This window comes from Dryobates pubescens, chromosome 36 (assembly GCF_014839835.1).
Source record: "Dryobates pubescens isolate bDryPub1 chromosome 36, bDryPub1.pri, whole genome shotgun sequence".
Classification (NCBI taxonomy): domain Eukaryota; kingdom Metazoa; phylum Chordata; class Aves; order Piciformes; family Picidae; genus Dryobates; species Dryobates pubescens.
The window spans coordinates 3,972,570-3,991,897 of record NC_071647.1 but is presented as its reverse complement, the minus strand read 5'-3'; the positions used below and the strand labels follow the sequence as shown (position 1 = coordinate 3,991,897).

Here is a 19,328-nt window from a genome sequence, read left to right as displayed (position 1 = left end):
CTGCCTGGCGCCGCGCAGAGCGGGATGTTCGCAGGTTGGGCTGGAGAAGTGCAGATCATTATCAAAGCAGGTTAATAACACAGGAGCAGGCTGAAGTAGTGATTGGCGCCAGCTCCAGAACGCTGTGGGAAGCAGCCATCCCTCTCACCCACTCCCTTCCTTCTGAAAATGTCATTTAGCCCAAAACTCCGAAGTGGCGTGCTCAGGATGACAGCAGTGAAAGGTGAACATTTGCTTTTCCTCCTCTGGATTATTCAGGGCTGTACTTTTCTGCCTTTAATTCGTGCAGTTAAGTTCTTGGGGGCAAGGGTTGCTTTTATCTCTTGTCGTCAAGAGATGAGCAAATCATTAATTTGAGAAAGAAACAAGCCCAGAGTGCCTGTGGGGAGCTCCACTCAGCCTTGCCATGCTGGCACACAACTGAAGTGTGTTGTGTTCTTAAGGAGAAGTTTCAAGTTGGCCCTGATTTCCAGAGCAGTGTTCATCAAGAAGCTTATGCAGGAGGGAAATGCTTAGAAATGAGGGAGGCACTTTAGAATACCAATAGCAGGTGTGGTCTGGGGCCTCAAAAACTGTGCCAGGAAAACTGTATCCAACTGGTTGAGGTCTTACCTAAGGTTATTCTCAGAAGGAGAAAAACATCCAAATTAGAGCAAGCTCCCATTCCTCCCAGGCCCTGATGGGCAGCTGCTGAGGTTTCTCATCTCTCAGACCCTCTGTTTGAGTATTTTGCCCTACAAGTACGGATCCCAGTAGGAAGGGCTGGATGCAGCCCAGGGTTTCACAGAATTGTCAGGGTTGGAAGGGACCTCAAGGATCAGCCAGTTCCAAGCCCCCTGCTGTGGGCAGGGACACCTCACTACATCAGGTTCCTCACAGCTACATCCAGCCTGTCCTTCAAAACCTCCAGGGATGAGGCTGCCATCATCTCCCTGGGCAACCTGTGCCAGTGTCTCACCACCCTCATGGCAAAGAACTTCTTCCTGACATCTAATCTAAATCCCTCCTGCTCTAGCTTGGATCCATTCCCCCCCCCCAGTCCTATCACTACCTGACACCTGAAGGGATAGAAGATAAGAAGCTTCAGGTTGAGATTGCTCTGTTAGTTTGGTCATGTCTCTTCCTAAGAGCCCATCTTAGATTTTGGAGGTGGGAAGCAAATTGCTGCCTCCTTAAGAGAGCAGTGGAGAGAGCAGTGGAAGTACCACAGTGCCTGTGTAGAATTCACCTGGAGCATCGCCCCGGGCTGCTCTGCTCGTTCCGTTCCACCTCCTCCTGACCGTGGTGCGTGGGTCAAAGGAGAATAATTTTGAAAGGAAAAGTTCAAAGCCTTACTTTCACATCAGGGTCATGTTCAAGGTTGTGGCTGGGTTTGTGCTGAGGGCTGTTACTGAAGGCTATTGCTTAGATGGGGATAAAGACACGCGCCAGGAACCTCGAGGCGCTGGGAGGTGAAGGCCTCATCTTCCACCCTTTTGCAGGGAAGCTGTTGAGTGTGTGGCAGTGTTAGTGGCTCCTTAGAGATGTCTGGGAATCGATTTCCTAGCTCTGAAGGTAACATTAATCCTCTTGCTGGGAACTGAGCTGGCACAGATCCTTTTTTTCCCCCTTCTACTCGCAGGCTTCTCCTGCTTCTGTGGAGGAGCTGAGGCACTGGCTGTAGGTGAACTTCCCACCAGGTATGGTGGGGAGCATGGGGTCATACAGAGACCTCATCTCTCAACAATGGACTTCAGAGCAGTCCTTGCTGGGCAGGTTTCTCTGTGGCTTTTCCTCCATCCCTTGTTGTACCATGGCACAGAGTAGAGAGACTTGCAGGGAAGGAGGACAAGAGCCAGAACTGGCAAACTCTCAAGAGTCATGAAGAAAACTACTCACACAGCAACACCCATCTTGACACTTGCAAATAAAACATAAGCATTTCTGGCGAGGCTGCTTGGTTAGTCTTTTGTTTTAATACATATATATATGCAGATATTATGGAAATCAGCCTGCAGGATTGCTGGAGCTGCTTCACGTCTGCCCTCTGACAGGGAGCAGGCTGCCAGCTTCTCTGCAGTGCCAACAAGTCCAGCTAGACTTGGCTCCTTCGCTGTGCTACATGCCGACCAGCTTTCCTGGGGAGCCAGCCATGCGTGGCTGAATCACAGTCAGGGAATGGTAGGGGTTGGAAAGGACCTCTGAGTCCAACCCACGTCCTAAAGCAGGGTCACCCAGAGTTAATCACCCAGGCACACGTGCAGGCAGGTTTTGAGTGCTTCCAGAGAAGGAGACTCCACAGCCTCTCTGGGCAGCCTGCTTCAGGTTCTCTTCCAGCCTCAGAGGGAAGAATTGTTTCCTTATGTTTGTGTGGAACTTCTGGGTTCCAGTTTGTGCCTATTGCCCTTTGCCCTGTCACTGGACGCCACTGAGAAGAGGCTGGCCCCACCTTCCTGACATTCAGCCTTTAGCTCTTGCTGCACGTTGAGAGGATCTGCTCTCTTTCCTCCGGGCTCAGCAGCCCCAGGGCTCTCAGCCTTTCGTCCTCACAGAGATGCTCCAGCCCCCTCAGCATCTTATTAGCTCTTTGCTGCACTCCCTCCAGTAGATCTTTCTCCTTCTTGAACTGGGGAGCTCAGGACTGGATTCAGTACTGGAGATGAGGCCTCAGCAGGGCAGAGTGGGACACGTAGCTTTGTCCAGCAGTAAAGCCATCTGCTGCTGGTCAGTGCTTGTAGCCACTGCCTGCTGTCAGAGAATGGCTGTGAGGTGAACCTGGGAAAAAGAAGTTGTCAATTTGAGCCCATAAAAAAGCAGCACTCCCCAGCCTTGCTTCCCTGCCCTTTTACTGCTTAATCATCAACCCATTAAGATATTTCTCAGCTTCCTCAGGCCAGGGCAGGTGGGTGACCCATCAGCAGGTCACCACCTGGCTGTCCTTGCAGTGCTGCCTTTCTTCTCCAGATGATGCTGGGCAATGTATAACGTGGGCTGATGCATTATGGAGTTAGATAATGGCTGGACTCAAGGATTTTAAAGACCTTTCCCAACCAAAATGATTCAGTGATTCTATGATCTCAGCTGGAGCATGACCTTAGAATCAAAGAGTCACTGAGATTGGAAAAGACCTTTAAGATCATCAAGTCCAACCATAAACCTAACACTGCTAAGTCCACCACTGAACTGTGTCACAAAGCATCACATCTACAGGTCTTTTAAACACCTCCAGGGATGGTGACTCAGCCTTGCTTGCCCAGATGTGGTCCTTCACCTTGGTGAAATGAAACCAGAGGCTTTCCACCCAGTCCTACCCTTGCTGAAAAATACTGACCCACAAATACATGTCCTTTGCCTTTCAGCAAGGGGCTGTAGCACTCTTCAGAGGTACCTTAGCCCAAGGTGAGATCAGTTCCATTCAAATAAGCCTGAACTATGTCCCCTCTGGTTAGGGTCACCTTTCCCATTTCCCCTGAAGGTTTTATTCCTCATTCACAGGGGATTTTTAATGGGTTGGCTACATGGTTTTAAACAAGCCATTGAACAGCTCCAGTCTTTGGGTTTCTGGATGCTCTGTGGTTGCTTGTGGTAGCAGCACTTAAACAAATGGACCTAAAAGGCAGCTCTGCTGTGCTAATGGGTTGTACCCTGTGCAGAGCAGCTGGTGGAGGAGCTGTGTGTCCGTTGCATTAGTGCATTCAGCTGATGTGGAGCACGGCTGGTGGCTTCAGAGGCTCCCCATCCTCCAGGCCATAAGCCAAAGTGTCATTATCATTGCTGCAGGCAGATGAAAAGAAAGGGAGTACTCCTACCTTACATAGAGGTGGAGGGATCCATTCCTTCTGAGCTTTGATGCCCTGTGACACTAATGAGTTTCAGAGGGCATTTACTGGCATACCCAGCTATGTAGAAGTGATGAACACTCCTCATAACTGGGTCACCACAGATGCCTGGTCATGTTGAATGGTTACAACACAGCAGTGCTGGTTTCCATTTGCATCCTTACAGCCCAGTGGCATTTGGTGCAGGTAAAAGCTTTACACTGAACTCAGTGTGAAGGTCAGAAAAGGATAAATCTCACTTGATCCAGAAATGTGGCTAAAATACAACGTGGAAGCTCTTTGAGAGCACTGGAGGGGCTAACTGGGGAGCTGCTGTGGGCTCAGGGGCCTGTGAGGTTGGTCCTTTTAGGGTGGTTGGTGGAATGGCCTCCTTGCAGGACATGCTTACAGAGACAAATCACAGCAGAGGTGTGATGTCAAAGGAGTGCTTCCCTAATGTAGGATGTTCTTCTGCACAAATAGTGCCAGAGAACTGCTTAAAATTGGCCTGTCCTATTAAGTAAAAATAACTTATTTCCCTTGAGCCACCTCCAGTCCCTCTTTCTCCTTTGATGTTCACAGTGTCCTTTCTCACAGTACTGTTATCTCCTGCCTCCCCTGACATGTCATTTTCTCCCCCTTCTTCCTCTTCTTTTCCCCACTTTGCAGTTCTTCTCTCCTTCTGTACTTCATAGGTGATAGACAATCTGCTCTGTGCCTCATTTCTTCCATTCTCTTGGTGCCCTCTCTAAGCTAACTCCTTCTGCTCAGCTCTTCCCCTCCTTTTCCACTGGCATTTTCTGTTAGCCTTGGAGTAGCTCTTTCTGCTAACAAACAGCTGTCTTCCTTTTCCTTGCAGCTGCTCTTTTCCTAGGTCCTGACCTAGATGAGGAAATTTCACTGGGTTTGGCTTTGTTTGGGGTTTTTTGGGGTTTAGTTTGTTTGCTAGTTTTGTTTTGTTGTTTCGTGGAGCTCTTCCCTATCTGCTCAGCAGAGCCCTGAGCCTGAGCCAGCTGAATTCAGTAGCTTGGACTTGGAGATCTGGAGCAGCTTGCACAGCCATGATTTAGGAAAGTGTTTTACTGTGGGGAAGGGAGCTGCAGGAGAGATGTGTAGTGTCCCCATGGCAGGATGGGAACACTCTTGGTGAGTTCTGTGTGCAAAACTGAGGTGAGTGAACCTGAACAAAGGGATAGCAGAAAGGGTGGTAGGAAGGTGATGGTTATGGTGAGGCTGGATGAAGGGAGAAGTGGGAAGTGGTTGTGGCAGAAAGGAGAGAGTAGGATGGCTGGTGGTGGAAGGGTTGGGAGAAGAGACTCCTGGAGACCTAGAGAGAGTAATATCTGTCATAATTCTGCTTTATCAGTTAAGAAGATGAAGTTTGTGTCATTTCTGAGTACAAGAGAGGGTTGGTGCTTCTTGACCCCACTTCAGAAGAGAGCAGGGTCATGCTGAATGCTGATCATGGCCTGCTAGAGGCAGTGCTCTGCCTTTGTGTCTGGTGTTTCTCAAGCCTTGCATAATTAATGTTTGGAAAAAATTGGCTACCAAAAAGCTTCTTTGGTGGGTGGCCAGCTAGATTCTCCCCATCATTTAAGCAGAGGAAGTAATAGTTGGAAATAAAAGATGCATCATGCAAGTGTGAATTATTTTGAAGCTCCTCTCAGGCAAGAAAAGCAATGATGCAACTGTGGAGCTTCTGGCATTTGGTATTTCATATAAACAAGATCATGCCTTGGTTTCTCACCAGGGAGTCACTCAGTTGATTCTCAGCCTTTACAGCAATGACATAAATATTCTGAACACTTCTCCTGCTCTAGGTGTTACCTTTCCCATCCTTCATTGTAATCCACTTCTCTTGCCCTAGGGTTGTTTATAGGATCACAGAATTGTTTTGGTTGGAAAAGATCATCAAGTCCAGCCATCAGCCCAACATCCCCATAGCCATTAAATCATATCCCAGGTGCCATGTCCACATGTGTTTTTTAACACCTCCAGCAATGCTGACTCCACCACCTCCCTGGGCAGCTTGTTCCAAGGCCTGACCACTCTTACAGCAGAGAAACTGTTCCTGCTATCCAATCTAAACCTTCCCTGGCAGAACTTGAGGCCATTTCTTCTCATTCTGTTCTATTCTTCTCATTCTATCACTTGTTCCTAGGGAGAAGAGACCAACCCCCACCTCACTCCCATCTCCTTTCAGGTAGTTGTAGAGAGCCAGAAGGTCTCTTTCCAAACCTCTCCAGACTGAACAACCCAGGATGGTAAAGCCTGGTTTCCCATCCCGCTCAGGTTGTGTAAGCAAGGAGCCTGGTTCCCAGCACCAGGCTCAGCCTGCAGCTCTGGCTTTTGGCAGTCTCTCTGTGATTTGGAGCTGGAGAAAATGTCATGGAGAATAAAAATAACATCAAAATGAAAATCTGATGCAGTTGCCTTTCTGAGAATGTTGTGATGCCTTTCCTTGGGTTGCCTACCCAAACTCTTCATGGCCTCCTGATTTAGCTTCAGACCCACCTGTTCAGCATTGCATTTGTTGCCTGTATAAGGCTGAGTCAGTACATCAGTAACTCCAACACAGGGATCAAGCATGGACATGGAGGGGCCAGAGGAGCCCACAATGATGATCAGAGGGCTGGAGCTGTTGCCATGGTGACAGGCTTGAGGGAGTTGGGGCTGTTCAGCCTGGAGAAGAGAAGGTCCTGGCTGACCTTCTTACAGCCTTCCAGTACCTGATGGGGGGCTACAGGAGATCTGGGGAGGGGCTTTTTACAAGGGCTGGGAGTGACAGGACGAGGGACAATGGCTTTGAGCTGGAAGAGGAGAGATTGAGACTGGAGATGAGGAAGAAATTCTTTAGAGTGAGGGTTGTGAGACACCGGAACACGTTGCCCAGGGAGGTTGTGGAGGTGTTCAAGGCCAGGTTGGATGAAGCTTTGAGCAGCCTGTGCTGGTGTGAGGTGTCCCTGCCCATGGCAGGGGGTTGGAACTGGATGATCTTTGGAGTCCCTTCCAACCAGGACCATTCTGTGAATCTGTGATTCTGGTGGAGTTGTAACTGCAGGTGCTGTATCCAGCAGTGACCATTCCCTTCCTGGGTGCAGGCTGTGTCCCCTTTCCCATCCTAAACTGTCACACGTGGCGGCTTAGTATCCTGGGAAAAGTTCATTGGCCTCTTGTCAAAAGGAGACTTCATATTTGTGTGTCCCCACACCTATTGTGTAGGAAATGACAGCTCTGCCTACAGCAGTGTGGTTTCTGTTACCAGGAACCTGATATCAAGGGCTGGGCACTTAGGAACTTTACACTGCGGAATCCACCGCTTCTAATTCCTAAATAAATAGGGTTGTTGAAAAGAAATCATTGCCTTTGTTATTGCCTTAGCCAGTGCTGTTCTCCAAGGGAATACATTCCATTTAAACTGGCTGATAGGAAAAATTCTGCTAGGAGTTTGGAGGTATCCATTAAAACTTAAGCACAGGGATTAGGGCTTGATGCTTGAACTAACAACGGAGCTTTGTCATCACTCTGTGGGTCGCACCTCCCCTCGGCTGTGCCAGGGAATTGCTGCATTGTAGCCCTTTGGTAATTACATTTATTGCTATTTAAAGTTAAAAGCCAGTGCTGAGCCAGCAGAGTGTGAGGACCCCACAGCCTGATGTTTCCCTTTCTTGCAACCACCCTGGGCAGTGGCAGAGCTCAGAGGCTTGGATGCGGCACTGCCGCTGCCTCGGAGCCTGCGGTAGGCTGAGGGCTGCAGGTGGAAATAGATCAGAGAATAGTTTGAGTTGGAAAAGACCTCTAAGGTCATGGAGTCCAACCATCAGTGTAACACCACCATGGCCCCAGCTGCCATGGCCACAGGTTTCTTGAACACCTCCAGGGATGGGGACTCCACCACCTCCCTGGACAGCCTGTTCCAGTGCCTGACCACTCTTGCAGCAAAGAAATTGTTCCTAACATCCAACCTAACCCTTCCCTGGTGCAACTTGAGACCATTTTTTCTTGTCCTGTGACTTAGCTACTATGGAGAAGAGTCCAACACCCATTTTGCTCCAGCCTCCTTTCAGGGAGTTGTAGAAAGCCAGAAGGTCTCCCCTGAGCCTCCTTTCCTCCAGGGTGAACAACCTCAGTTCCCTCAGCTGCTCCTCACCAGCCCTGTTCTCCAGACCCTTCACGAGCTCTGTTGCACTTCTCTTGACCTGCTCCAGCACCTCAGTATCCTCCTTGGAGTGAGGGGCCCAAAATGAAACTCATTTGAAGTGCAGCCTCACCAGTGCCAAATACAGGGGGACAATCCCTGCCCTGCTCCTGCTGGCCACACCATTGCTGATCCAGCCCAGGATGCTGTTGTCCATCTTGGCCACCTGAGCTCACAGCTGCCTCATGTTCAGCCACTGTCAACCAGTTCCTCCAGTCCTCTGCCACCAGGCAGTTTCCAGCCACTCTGCCCCAAGCCTGTCCAGGTCCCTCTGCAGAGCCTTCCTACCCTGCAGCAGGGCAACACTCCTGCCCTGTATAATAATAGATACAGAGAATCACATCCAACAGGCACAAGCCACATTTCATCTGAGCTCACAGAGCCCCTAGACAGGCCACAGCAACCTCCAGTGTGCAGTGGCCTCACTTCTGTTGTTCTTCCCAGGTCCAGAGATGTGCTTAATTTTGCTGTATTTGTGTTCTGTGCTACAGTGCTCCAGGGCAGTGCTGGCTTGGTACAAAACTGAGCCCTCCTGCCTCACTGGGGTATTTTTGGATGCTGTTAGTGGCATTTGAAAAGAAAACCTGGTGAATGGGAGCTGGAGAAAGGCTTGCTGACCTGGCAGAGGTCACATCAAATGGCCAGGCAGTGCCAGGAGCAGACTGGTGCCAGCCAGGGTGTTGGAGGAGCTGGGTGATGGAGCGGTGCTGAGAGGGTTGCCAGCAGAGTGAGATTTCTGTGGGGCTGTGTTCATGTTGCAAAAGCAACCAGGGAAGTTGGCAGATTGGGCTGAGAAGATACTGCTGGTTTGCTGCTTCTTGTCATAAGTGGGCAGAATTTAGTGGGTTCTAGCAGACTTTGAAGAGCTGGGAAAATCAGGTGACCAAAGAGAGGAGGATCTCTCCTGTTACTTTATTTCCATTTAGATTGATTTTCTGAATGAAGGTTGGGATCACAGTGGGTGACTAATGTAGAGTCAGCCCTACTTTCCCAGGTATTCATCTTTGTCAGATCACAGAATCACTAAAATATTCAGGTTGGAAGAGACCCTCAGGATCACCAAGTCCAACCCAGAGCCTTACTCTGCAAGGTTCACCCCTAAACCATAGCCCCAAGCACCACATCCAAACCACCTTTAAACACATCCAGGGTTGGTGACCCCACCACCTCCCTGGGCAGCTCATTCCAATCCCTGACCACTCTTGCTGGGAAAAATGTTCCTAATGTCCAGTCTAAACCTACCCAGTGGCAGCTTGAGGCCATTCCCTCTTGTTCTATCACCTGTGAGAAGAGACCAGCAGCAGTCTCTCTACAATGTCCTTTCAGGTAGCTGTAGAGAGCAGTGAGGTCTCTCCTCAGCCCTCTCAGATGCTGCCTTGCTGTAAGGTCCTCAGCCTGTGCTCTCTGCCTGCTCCTACAGAGCTTGGCACTGGGAAAACAGCAAATGAAAACCTCAGTTGAGGGCAGCAATCAGAAGTTATTACTGACACAGAGTCCTTGCAGGGAGCTGGGAGCACAATCCCCTCGCTCCCTGCTCAGCGCAGCACTGCAGACACGTCACTTGCTGTCACTGTCCATCCCTGTGAGCAGCTACAGCTTCATTCCATTTACTCCTCAAGTGGCAGGTCCAGTCATTTCCCAGGATCAGTGCCTGGTTTTGCCAACTGATTCATCTGGATCCTTGTCACAGGTAGTTAGCACTCAGCACTCCCAAAGACTTCTCCTGCCAGAACGCATCGAGCTCCCCAAACCCCAACCGCTGCTTTCGCCAGCTCGCCCGGCTCCTGTCTGATGCAGATGTGGTGTTTGCTCTCCTTCTCTCTGCCAGGTCGTTGCCTATCACTACTGCCAAGCTGACAATGCCTACACCTGCCTGGTGCCGGAGTTCGTGCACAACGTGGCCGCCCTGCTCTGCCGCTCGCCGCAGTTCGTCGCCTACCGGGAGCAGCTGCTGCGGGAGCCCCACCTGCAGAGCATGCTCAGCCTGCGCTCCTGCGTGCAGGACCCCATGGCCTCCTTCCGCAGGGGGGTGCTGGAGCCCTTGGAAAACCTGCACAAAGGTAAGGGGTGAGGCTCCCTCCGTGGTCCCTCAGCTCCTGCCCACCTTTCTTCTTCTTATTTTCAAACTGCCGCTCAGTGGCGTCAGGGATTTTCACAGTCCCGGCATGGGGCGAGGCCGGGGTCGGAAAGGGCCTCTGGGGATCATCCTGTCCAACCCCCCCCTGCTAAAGCACCCAGAGGAAGTTGTCCAAGGTCACAATGTCCAGGTGGGTTGGGAATCTCCCCAGAAAAGGAGGCTTCACAACTTCTCTGGGCAGCCTGCTCTAGGGCTCCAGCAGCCTCACACCGGAGAAGTTTCTCCTCCTGTTTGGATGGAACCTCCTGGGTTCAGGTTTTGGCTCATTACCTCTTGTTCTGTCACTGGGCACCACTGGAGAGAGTCTGGTCCCATCCTTTTGCCCCCCACACCCTTTAGTTCTTGCTAATTGTTAAGCAGTTCCCTTCTCAGTCTGCTCTTGTCCAGGCTCAACAGCCCCAGGGCTCTCAGCCTTTCCTCACAATGATGCTCCAGGGCCCTCAGCATCTTTGTAGCCTCTGTTGGACTCTCTCCAGTGGTTCCTTGTCTCTCGTGAACTGGTTTGACCAGCACTGTACCCAGGACTGCACAACAACCCCAGGCAGTGCTACAGGCTGGGGGCAGAGTGGCTGAGAGCAGCCAGGCAGAAAGGGCCCTGAGGGTAGTGGTTGATTGTAGGCTGAACATGAGCCTGCAGTGTGCCCAGGTGGCCGAGAGGGCCAATGGCATCCTGGCTTGCATGAGGAACAGTGTGGCCAGCAGGAGCAGAGGAGTCATTCTGCCCTGTGCTCAGCACTGCTTAGGCCACAGCTTGAGTCCTGTCTCCAGTTCTGCGCTCCTCAGTTTAGGAAAGATGTTGAGCTGCTGGAAGGTGTCCAGAGAAGGGCAACGAAGCTGGGGAGGGGTCTGGAGCACAGCCCTGGGAGGAGAGGCTGAGGGAGCTGGGGTTGCTTAGCCTGGAGAAGAGGAGGCTCAGGGGAGACCTTCTTGCCCTCTCCAACTCCCTGAAGGGAGGTTGTAGCCAGGTGGGGGTTGGTCTCTTCTCCCAGGCAAGCAGCACCAGAACAAGAGGACACAGTCTCAAGTTGTGCCAGGGGAGGTTTAGGCTGGAGGTGAGGAAGAAATTCTTCACAGAAAGAGAGATTGGCCGTGGGAATGTGCTGCCCAGGGAGGTGGTGGAGACACCATCACTGGAGGAGGAGGAGCCTGGAGGAGGCACTTGGTGCCAGGGTTTAGTTGATCAGATGGTGTTGGGTGATAGGTTGGACTTGATGATCTCAAAGGTCTTTTCCAACCTGGTCTGGTCTATTCTATTCTATTCTATTCTATTCTATTCTATTCTATTCTATTCTATTCTATTCTATTCTATTCTATTCTATTCACCATGTACAGCTTCTGGGGGAACTGGCACCGATTCTCCTGATTACAGATTTCAGGGCTTTTTCTAATGCAGAATTGGGTTTTTTTCTCCATTTCTTTCTTCCCTCTGCTAGATAAAACTAATTCATTGTGGTGATTGCTAAATTTAAGATCTTTGCTCGTTGCCATGAAAACTACCAGAGCATTGTGGAGCTCAGGACTCTCTTGTCCTGCAAACTACTGTTTACTAAAATAGAGGCTGCAAAAATAGTTCAGCTAATTTTCTGGTACCTCCCTACACATCATAGAGTCACAGAATGGTTTGGGGTTGGAAGGGACCTTTAAAGGTCATCTAGTCCAACCCTCCTGCAGTGTTCAGGGACATCTGCACTTGAATGTGTCCAGAGAAGGGCAACAAGGCTGGGGAGGGGTCTGGAGCACAGCCCTGGGAGGAGAGGCTGAGGGAGCTGGGGTTGCTTAGCCTGCAGAAGAGGAGGCTCAGGGGAGATCTTGTTGCTCTTTACAACTACCTGAAGGAAGGCTGTAGCCAGGTGGGGGTTGGTCACTTCTCCCAGGCAATCAGCAGCAGAACAAGAGGACACAGTCTCAAGCTGCACCAGGGGAGGTTTAGGCTTGAGGTGAGGAGAAAGTTCTTCCCGGAGAGAGTTGTTAGCCGTTCAAATGTGCTGCCCAGGGAAATGGTGGAGTCCCCATCCCTGGAGGTGTTCACAAGGGGATTGGATGTGGCACTTGGTGCCATGGTTTAGTAGACATGAGGTGTTGGGTGACAGGTTGGACTTGATGATCTCTGACCTCTTTCCCAACCTTATTGATTCTATGATTCTAGAGCAGGTTGCTCAGAGCCCCAAACGACTTGACCTGGACTGGTTCCAGAGATGTGGCATCTCCCACCCTCCAGGGAGGGCCAGGCTCTCACCACCCCCAGCATAAAAGAATTCTGTTTTGTATCTAGCCTTAATCTCCCTCTTTCAGTTTAACACCATCATTCCTGGTCTATTCTATTCTATTCTACTCTACTCTACTCTACTCTACTCTACTCTACTCCTATTCTGTTCTATTCTACTCCTATTCTATTCTATTCTACTCTATTCTATTCTATCCTACTCTATTCTATTCTACTCTACTCTATTCTATTCTATTCCCTGTCCTATCACAACAAGCCCTGCTGAGAAGATTGTCCCTGTGTGCTAAAAAGGCTCCAGATAGGACTCAGCATGAAGCAGATGCAGCTTCTACCAGCTCCAAAGCCCTGTTGTTCAGATCAGCTCTTCAAAACACTGTGTCCAAGCTCCGAGCAGCTGCATCTGCATCCAGCATGTGTGGTTCCAGCAGGCACAAGGCAGAGGTAGAGCCAGCCCAGCTCAGCAGCAGTTGGCTTTCTTGGCATGGGGAAATGTCAGTGTAGGAGTAGCGTGGCTGCTCTTCCTACCAACACTCCTGGCAAACAAAAGGACACATTTGGAACCGCTGCTCCACAGCAAAATAATTTGTGGTTGTTACAGTAACTCCTTGGGAGGTGTTCCAGCTCCTGCCTTCAGAGCACTTCAGAGCATGCTTGTTTTTTCTTGCCAAGCAGGTTGACACCCCCCCACCCTCAGTCTGCTCCTGAATTCTGGGAGGTGGAAAAAATTCTATATGAAAGCTTGGGGTTTGGGGGAGGTTTGTCCCTTTTGGGCTCTACACTCAACTGGGCTCTGAGGAGACCTCATTGTGGCCTTCCAGTATCTTAAGGGAGCTACAGGAAAGCTGGGGAAGGACTTCTTAGGGTGTCAGGGAGTGATAGGACTCGGGGGGATGGAACAAAACTAGAAATGGGCAGATTCAGCTTGGATGTTAGGAAGAAGTTGTTCCCCATGAGGGTGGTGAGAGACTGGCACAGGTTGCCCAGGGAGGTGGTGGAAGCCTCATCCCTGGAGGCTTTTGCAGCCAGGCTGGATGTGGCTGTGAGCAACCTGCTGCGGTGTGAGGTGTCCCTGCCCATGGCAGGGGTGTTGGAACTGGCTGATCCTTGAGGTCCCTTCCAACCCTGACACTTCTCTGATTCAACACAGTTCCATTGGAGGCAATGCTCCGGACCTACTTCTCTCAGCCTTGCTGATGGAGAGATTGAATTTGCACCAAGTGATTTGTAACCAAATGAAGAGTGTCTGGAAATGGGGTTTAAAATACAGAACATTAGAAACTCTGTAAATACATCAGCAGGTCTTTTACAAGGTGCTGCTGAAGCTTTAATGCTACCGGGGCAAAATTATTGCTGTGCTGTTAAGGGTGAAATTAGATTTGTGTTTCTCAAGTTTTTATATATACATGTATGTATTTTTCTTATTCTCAAGGAATCTAAATAATTTATAGCAGAACAAAGTTCTGATTCTTTTCCTTTCTCCCTGCTTTCCCCTCTCTCCCTCAGGCTTTATGAGAAACATGAGATGTGGGTATGAAGCCCAGGCACTGCATTCACTCCGGGGTTTCAGGGAGGCATAAAGTGTATTTTCCAATAATCACAGTGAGAAGTTGACTGTACAAAGGTTCTCTGGTATTTTAGTGAAGAAGAAAAAAGTAAAGGAGCTGGTTTTCAGATGGATTTAAACAGAGTGTTAGGCAATAAATGCAGCTCGGTGACGTTGGCAGGGACGGGCTGGGGTTTGGATGCTCGGCAGGACCGACGCAAGGTGTTTACGCAGTTCTGCTCTCCCTGGACCACCACCGAGCTGGTTCCTGCCATTGATGAACATCCTGTGCTGGCTGCTTGTGGGAAATTCCCTGCTGCAATTGAAAGTCAATGAGAAAAAGCTCACCTGCTGCTGGGAATGCTCAGCTTTCTCGTAGCGGGGTTTGTCCGTAGTGCTGCACCGTGAGAGCAAACTCTCTGCAGCTCCGCATGGGCAGCACATGCAGGGCTGTGCTGGTCACCAGCAGCAGCAAAAGTCCTGTCTAAAACATCTGTAGGGTCTTTTGTATTCCCCCTCACTTCATTTAAAAAGGAGGCTTTGGCTACAGACTTGTGGTCAAAGTCCTTTACAGGAAGGCTGGAGAGGGACTTTTTATCAGGGTGTCTAGAGACAGGACAAGGGGGAATGGTTTGAAGCTGAGGCAGAGCAGGGTGAGACTGGAGCTGAGGAAGAAGTTCTTCAGTACAAGGGTGGTGAGACTCTGGAATAGGCTGCCCAGGGAGGCTGTGGCTGCCTCCTCCCGGGAGGTGTTCAAGGCCAGGTTGGATGAGGCATGGAGCAGCTGAGTCTGGTTGAGAGGTGTCCCTGCCCATGGCAGGGAGGTTGGAATGGAATAGAATAGAATAGAATAGAATAGAATAGAATTGAATTGAATTGAATTGAATTGAATTGAATTGACCAGGTTGGAAGAGACCTTTGAGATCATCAAGTCCAACCCATCACCCAACACCATCTCATCAACTAAACCATGGCACCAAGCGCCCCATCCAGTCTCATACCTCCAGTGATGGTGACTCCACCCCCTCCCTGGGGACTGTATGATCTCTGAGGTCCTTTCCTACCTAGGTCATTCTATGATGTTATAACTCAAATGAAATAAGAATTGGAATAGTGTATGTGTGAGCCTACCCCATGTGCAGTTCATGTACCATAAGAAATGTGCTGCTGCTGCATCCTTCATCTTCAGCACTTACCTGACGATGCTTTAGAACGCTGAAGTGACTTTGCAGCACGTTACAATCCTGTGTCCAGCCTCTCAAATCAATGCCTTTTTTCTCTTGCTCTCAGAGAGGAAGATTCCTGATGAAGATTTCATTATATTAATTGATGGTTTAAACGAGGCTGAATTTCACAAGCCGGATTATGGAGACACCATAGTATCATTCCTGAGCAAAATGATTGGCAAGTTCCCTTCCTGGCTGAAGCTGGTAGTGACAGTCAGGACAAGTCTACAGGTATGTTGACACCAAGGCTTGTGATAAACTGTGTCATTAGCATGCTGGGCTTTGATACAGAAGATCTTCATGGATATCTGGGTTTGCTGAAGACCCTTTACTTCAGGTTATCCTTTTGGCTTTTTTCTGCTCAGTGTAGAGCCTGGAATGCATCTCATGCAGCATCATCTATTCATGCCAAGAAATGTTCATCAGCAAATAGTTTGGATCATTGAAGTGAGACAGCTCACATGCCAACAGGCTGCTCACTCACCAAACACATTAGGAGGGTAAGGCCTGCTGTCAGCTTGTGCTGCTCAAGAACATCCTCTCCTCCATGTGGAAGGGCAAAGAAATTCATATCTTTGTACCCCTTGTGTGTGACCCAGAGTGTGAGGATGTGATTGTTTCAGTCTGGCCAGTGTCAGGCCAAGACATTATCCAGCTCAAAGAGCAACCACCTTGAGCAGGAGCTGAAGCTCTCACCTGAATGTTGTTTGAGTTGTTCTTAAGTGGTTTTATTTTAGCTTGCAGCTGGATGGATTCATTCTTTCAGCCTGTCCTTAGTCTGTCCATCATCACTCACTTGGCATAAGGACTAAGCTGACCTTAGTTTGTTGGCTGAAGTTGTGCCTGAATGGAGCAGGCTGGGAAGCCAACACAATGACCCAGTTAGGGCAGATCTGCTCTGTCAACTCTTTTACAGCAGAGCTGCTTGATTTGCAGCATCACTTGTTGGGAACATTCACACTCAGTGTCAGAGCCTGGAGCCGAGAGGAGGCAGGCATCAGAGGGATGGGACATGTGTTTAGGAGCCAGCTCAGAGCCACTCTTTATCTGGCTCTGGACAGAAAGACATCTGCAGCTCTGGGCTTCTCATGTTTGTCATTATTGAAATCACAGAATCACAGACTGGTTGGGTTGGAAGGGACCTTTAAAGGCCTTCTAGTCCAACCCCCCTGCAGCATGCAGGGACATCTGCAACTAGAGCAGGTTGCTCAGAGCCCCACACAATCTGACCTGGACTGGTTCCAGGGATGGGGCATCTATTACCTCTCTGGGCAACCTGAGCCATTTTTTCATTAGTCCAGAGCTGAGGAATTCATTTTCACCAAGCCCCTTGAAGCAGTTTTACTGAGAGCTGCTGGTATTGATTGAGATCCACAGGTTGATTTACTGTGCTGCTCCTGGCAGGGAGCCGAGTGCTGGTTCCAGCTCCATCAAGGCTTCCCAGATGCTGCTAACAGCAGCTGCACCCCAAGACACCAGGAGAGCACAGGCTACCTGTGGGTTTGTGCTGCAGTTCTTTTGGTGTTTTTTTTCTCTCAGTAATAGAGTAGATTAAACATCATTTGGAAGAAATCTTTTTGTAATTGTAGGTAAATTGCATCCTGATGACTTGAATTGCTCAGTTAATGAAGGCTTTCACAGCCCCACGGTCATCACTGCAAGCTTTACTTTTGCACTCTGCTCTTTATTTCATGGCAGAGTTGATGGCATCTCCTCAGTCAGCCTAGTCCAGCACCAGTGCTCTTCTCTCCACAGTGACTGAGAGCCCATGACACAAGAGCTCCTTCGGAAAGGCCTCTGCTGATCTTTGGTTTATGCTGCTTAAGCATCCTCAGTGAGCTCAGCAGATGAGAGAATCCCTGGCCACAGTGTCCTGTAGCAGACAGACCAAATACTTACTGTTATCTTCCTGATGTTTCCTTCAGAACCTCCACTCCCAGGGAGGTTTTTAGGCTCAGCTTCATATTTCTCCTGGCCTCAGACTTGTCATTTGGTTGTCTGTTCCCTCTGCTGTGACAGCAGAAAGGGTGCCGTGTCCATCCGTGGTTAGGATGGGGTAGGAGTAACAAGGGCCCTGTGACTTCTGCAGCCCCTTCCATGGATGCTGTATTAGGATCAGTGTCTTTCATTTTGATTTCAGTCATGTTTCACACACAACCTACTCAATTATAGATGAGATTGTGAGGTCCTGAGGGCACAAACTGCCATCTTGTGTGCTTGCCCTGATTGAAGAGGTCTTAAAGGAGTCTCAGAGGTGCTATTGTAATGCGAATTGCATTTACTTAATGAATAATAAACACTGCCAGCATAAGTGTCCTTTTTTCTTCTTTCTTTGTAGGAAATAATTAAGCTGTTGCCCTTCCACAGAATATTTTTGGATAGACTGGAAGAGAATGAAGCCATAGACCAGGACCTGCAGGCGTATATCCTCCATCGGATCCACAGCAGCTCGGAGATCCAGAACAACATCTCGCTCAACGGCAAAATGGACAACACCACGTTTGGCAAACTCAGTTCTCACCTCAAGACCTTGAGCCAAGGCTCCTACCTGTACCTAAAACTCACTTTTGATCTCATAGAGAAAGGATACCTAGTACTAAAAAGCTCCAGCTACAAAGTAGTGCCAGTGTCTCTGTCAGAAGTTTACCTGTTGCAGTGCAATATGAAGTTCCCCACGCAGTCTTCCTTTGATCGGGTGATGCCCCTCCTGAATGTGGCAGTGGCATCTCTGCACCCACTAACAGATGAGCATATTTTTCAGGCCATCAACGCAGGTAACATTGAGGGCACTTTGGAGTGGGATGACTTTCAGCAGAGGATGGAGAACCTGTCTATGTTTCTTATCAAACGTAGAGACATGACGCGCATGTTTGTTCATCCCTCTTTCCGAGAATGGCTCATTTGGAGAGAAGAAGGGGAAAAGACCAAGTTCCTCTGTGATCCTAGGTAAGCAAGCACTCTTGAGAAACCAGAGCTTACAGCTGTGTCCATCCTGTGCTGTCGTCTGCATCATTTCATTCTACAAGGTTGCAGGTGGATGTGGTTGGTTGACTTTGGTCTCTCTACACTGGAGATCTCTACAGCTGTGCTGGCTACCTTAGACCTTTGTGTTCCTCATGGGAAGAAATAATCACCCCCTGGGCGTACAACTGACCTGGCAAACCTGATAGTCCTCATCAGAAGGAGATGAGCTGTTCCTCAGAAGGCCCCAGGTTGCTTGGCTCCTCTAGAGCCATCACATGAGGTGTCTTTGTTTCAGCAGGTTACTCCTGCCAGCTGTCTGGAGCAGGGGAGTCATCCTCCCTCTCTCCAGAGGTACCAAAACCACGTGAAATGAGGAATAAGGAGATGAAGGATGAACAGCCTGGAGTTGTGCTCATTGTAGTCCCACTAAATGTCTTTTTTTAAAGCCAAATAAGGAACAGAATCAGGCTGTAGCAATGCATCCATTATCTCCATCCTGATAGCAGCTGAGTTCCTGCCTTAGCTCACAGGGAAGGGAATTTAATCACGGTTGGATTTATATGCCCTGAACCAAATGATCACTGTCAATGTTATCTTTGTTTCTACTCAAGAGTGGAAGCAGACACTCATGACTGTAATTCTGGTAGTTTATCTCATAGGCTTTGCTCCACTGGGCAAAATAAGATCAGAAAACTCAGGGGAACACTGGGACTGGAGGCTGTGCCCATGTATCTCCCAGGCCCAGTGGTCAGTCTGATGATGGCATCTGCTGGCACCCAGTATCCACCTGGCTGGTGGAAGCAGCTCTAGCTGTCAGTGGTGTCAGAGTAATTTACCACTTCCAATTTTGTGGTAAACAGGCTGCAGCAGAAAAATACTACACAGCTCCTCCCCATGGGCATCATCTCTGTGTGAGCAGGTTCTGCACAACAGTTCCTATTGAGCAAACCCTTTGGGAAGCATCTCAGAGCTGCAGGTGCCCTTATAGCCATCTCCATAAGTTATTTAATACCCTTCCTCAGAGTCATTGAGTGCTTGTCACTGAGCAGTGCTTTTCCACCCCTTTGGTGATGCTTACACCCATGGAGCTGAGAGCTTTCTCCCTCCCAGTCGCTCTCACCCAGGGCTACTGCTTTTGGCTGGTCTGGCTGTGAAGGAGTTTGTTGTCAGCTGGGCAAGGAGCCAGCAGGCAGCATGCAGGGCAGTGAGTGCTCATCACCTGGCACTCAGCTGGGACAA

General features: G+C 49.5%; 1 protein-coding gene across 6 annotated transcripts in view; it reads left to right on the top strand.

The window, feature by feature from the left end:
- The window catches only part of TANC2 (tetratricopeptide repeat, ankyrin repeat and coiled-coil containing 2), a 300,071-nt gene that overhangs the window by 231,051 nt on the left and 49,692 nt on the right, over positions 1–19,328 (top strand). For all 6 annotated transcript variants that reach the window (XM_054176994.1, XM_054176995.1, XM_054176993.1 and 3 more), the window contains 3 exons: positions 9,824–10,055; positions 15,190–15,356; positions 17,464–18,071. In XM_054176994.1, coding sequence (XP_054032969.1) covers positions 9,824–10,055; positions 15,190–15,356; positions 17,464–18,071 — 1,007 coding nt within the window. The remainder of the gene's footprint in view (positions 1–9,823; positions 10,056–15,189; positions 15,357–17,463; positions 18,072–19,328) is intronic.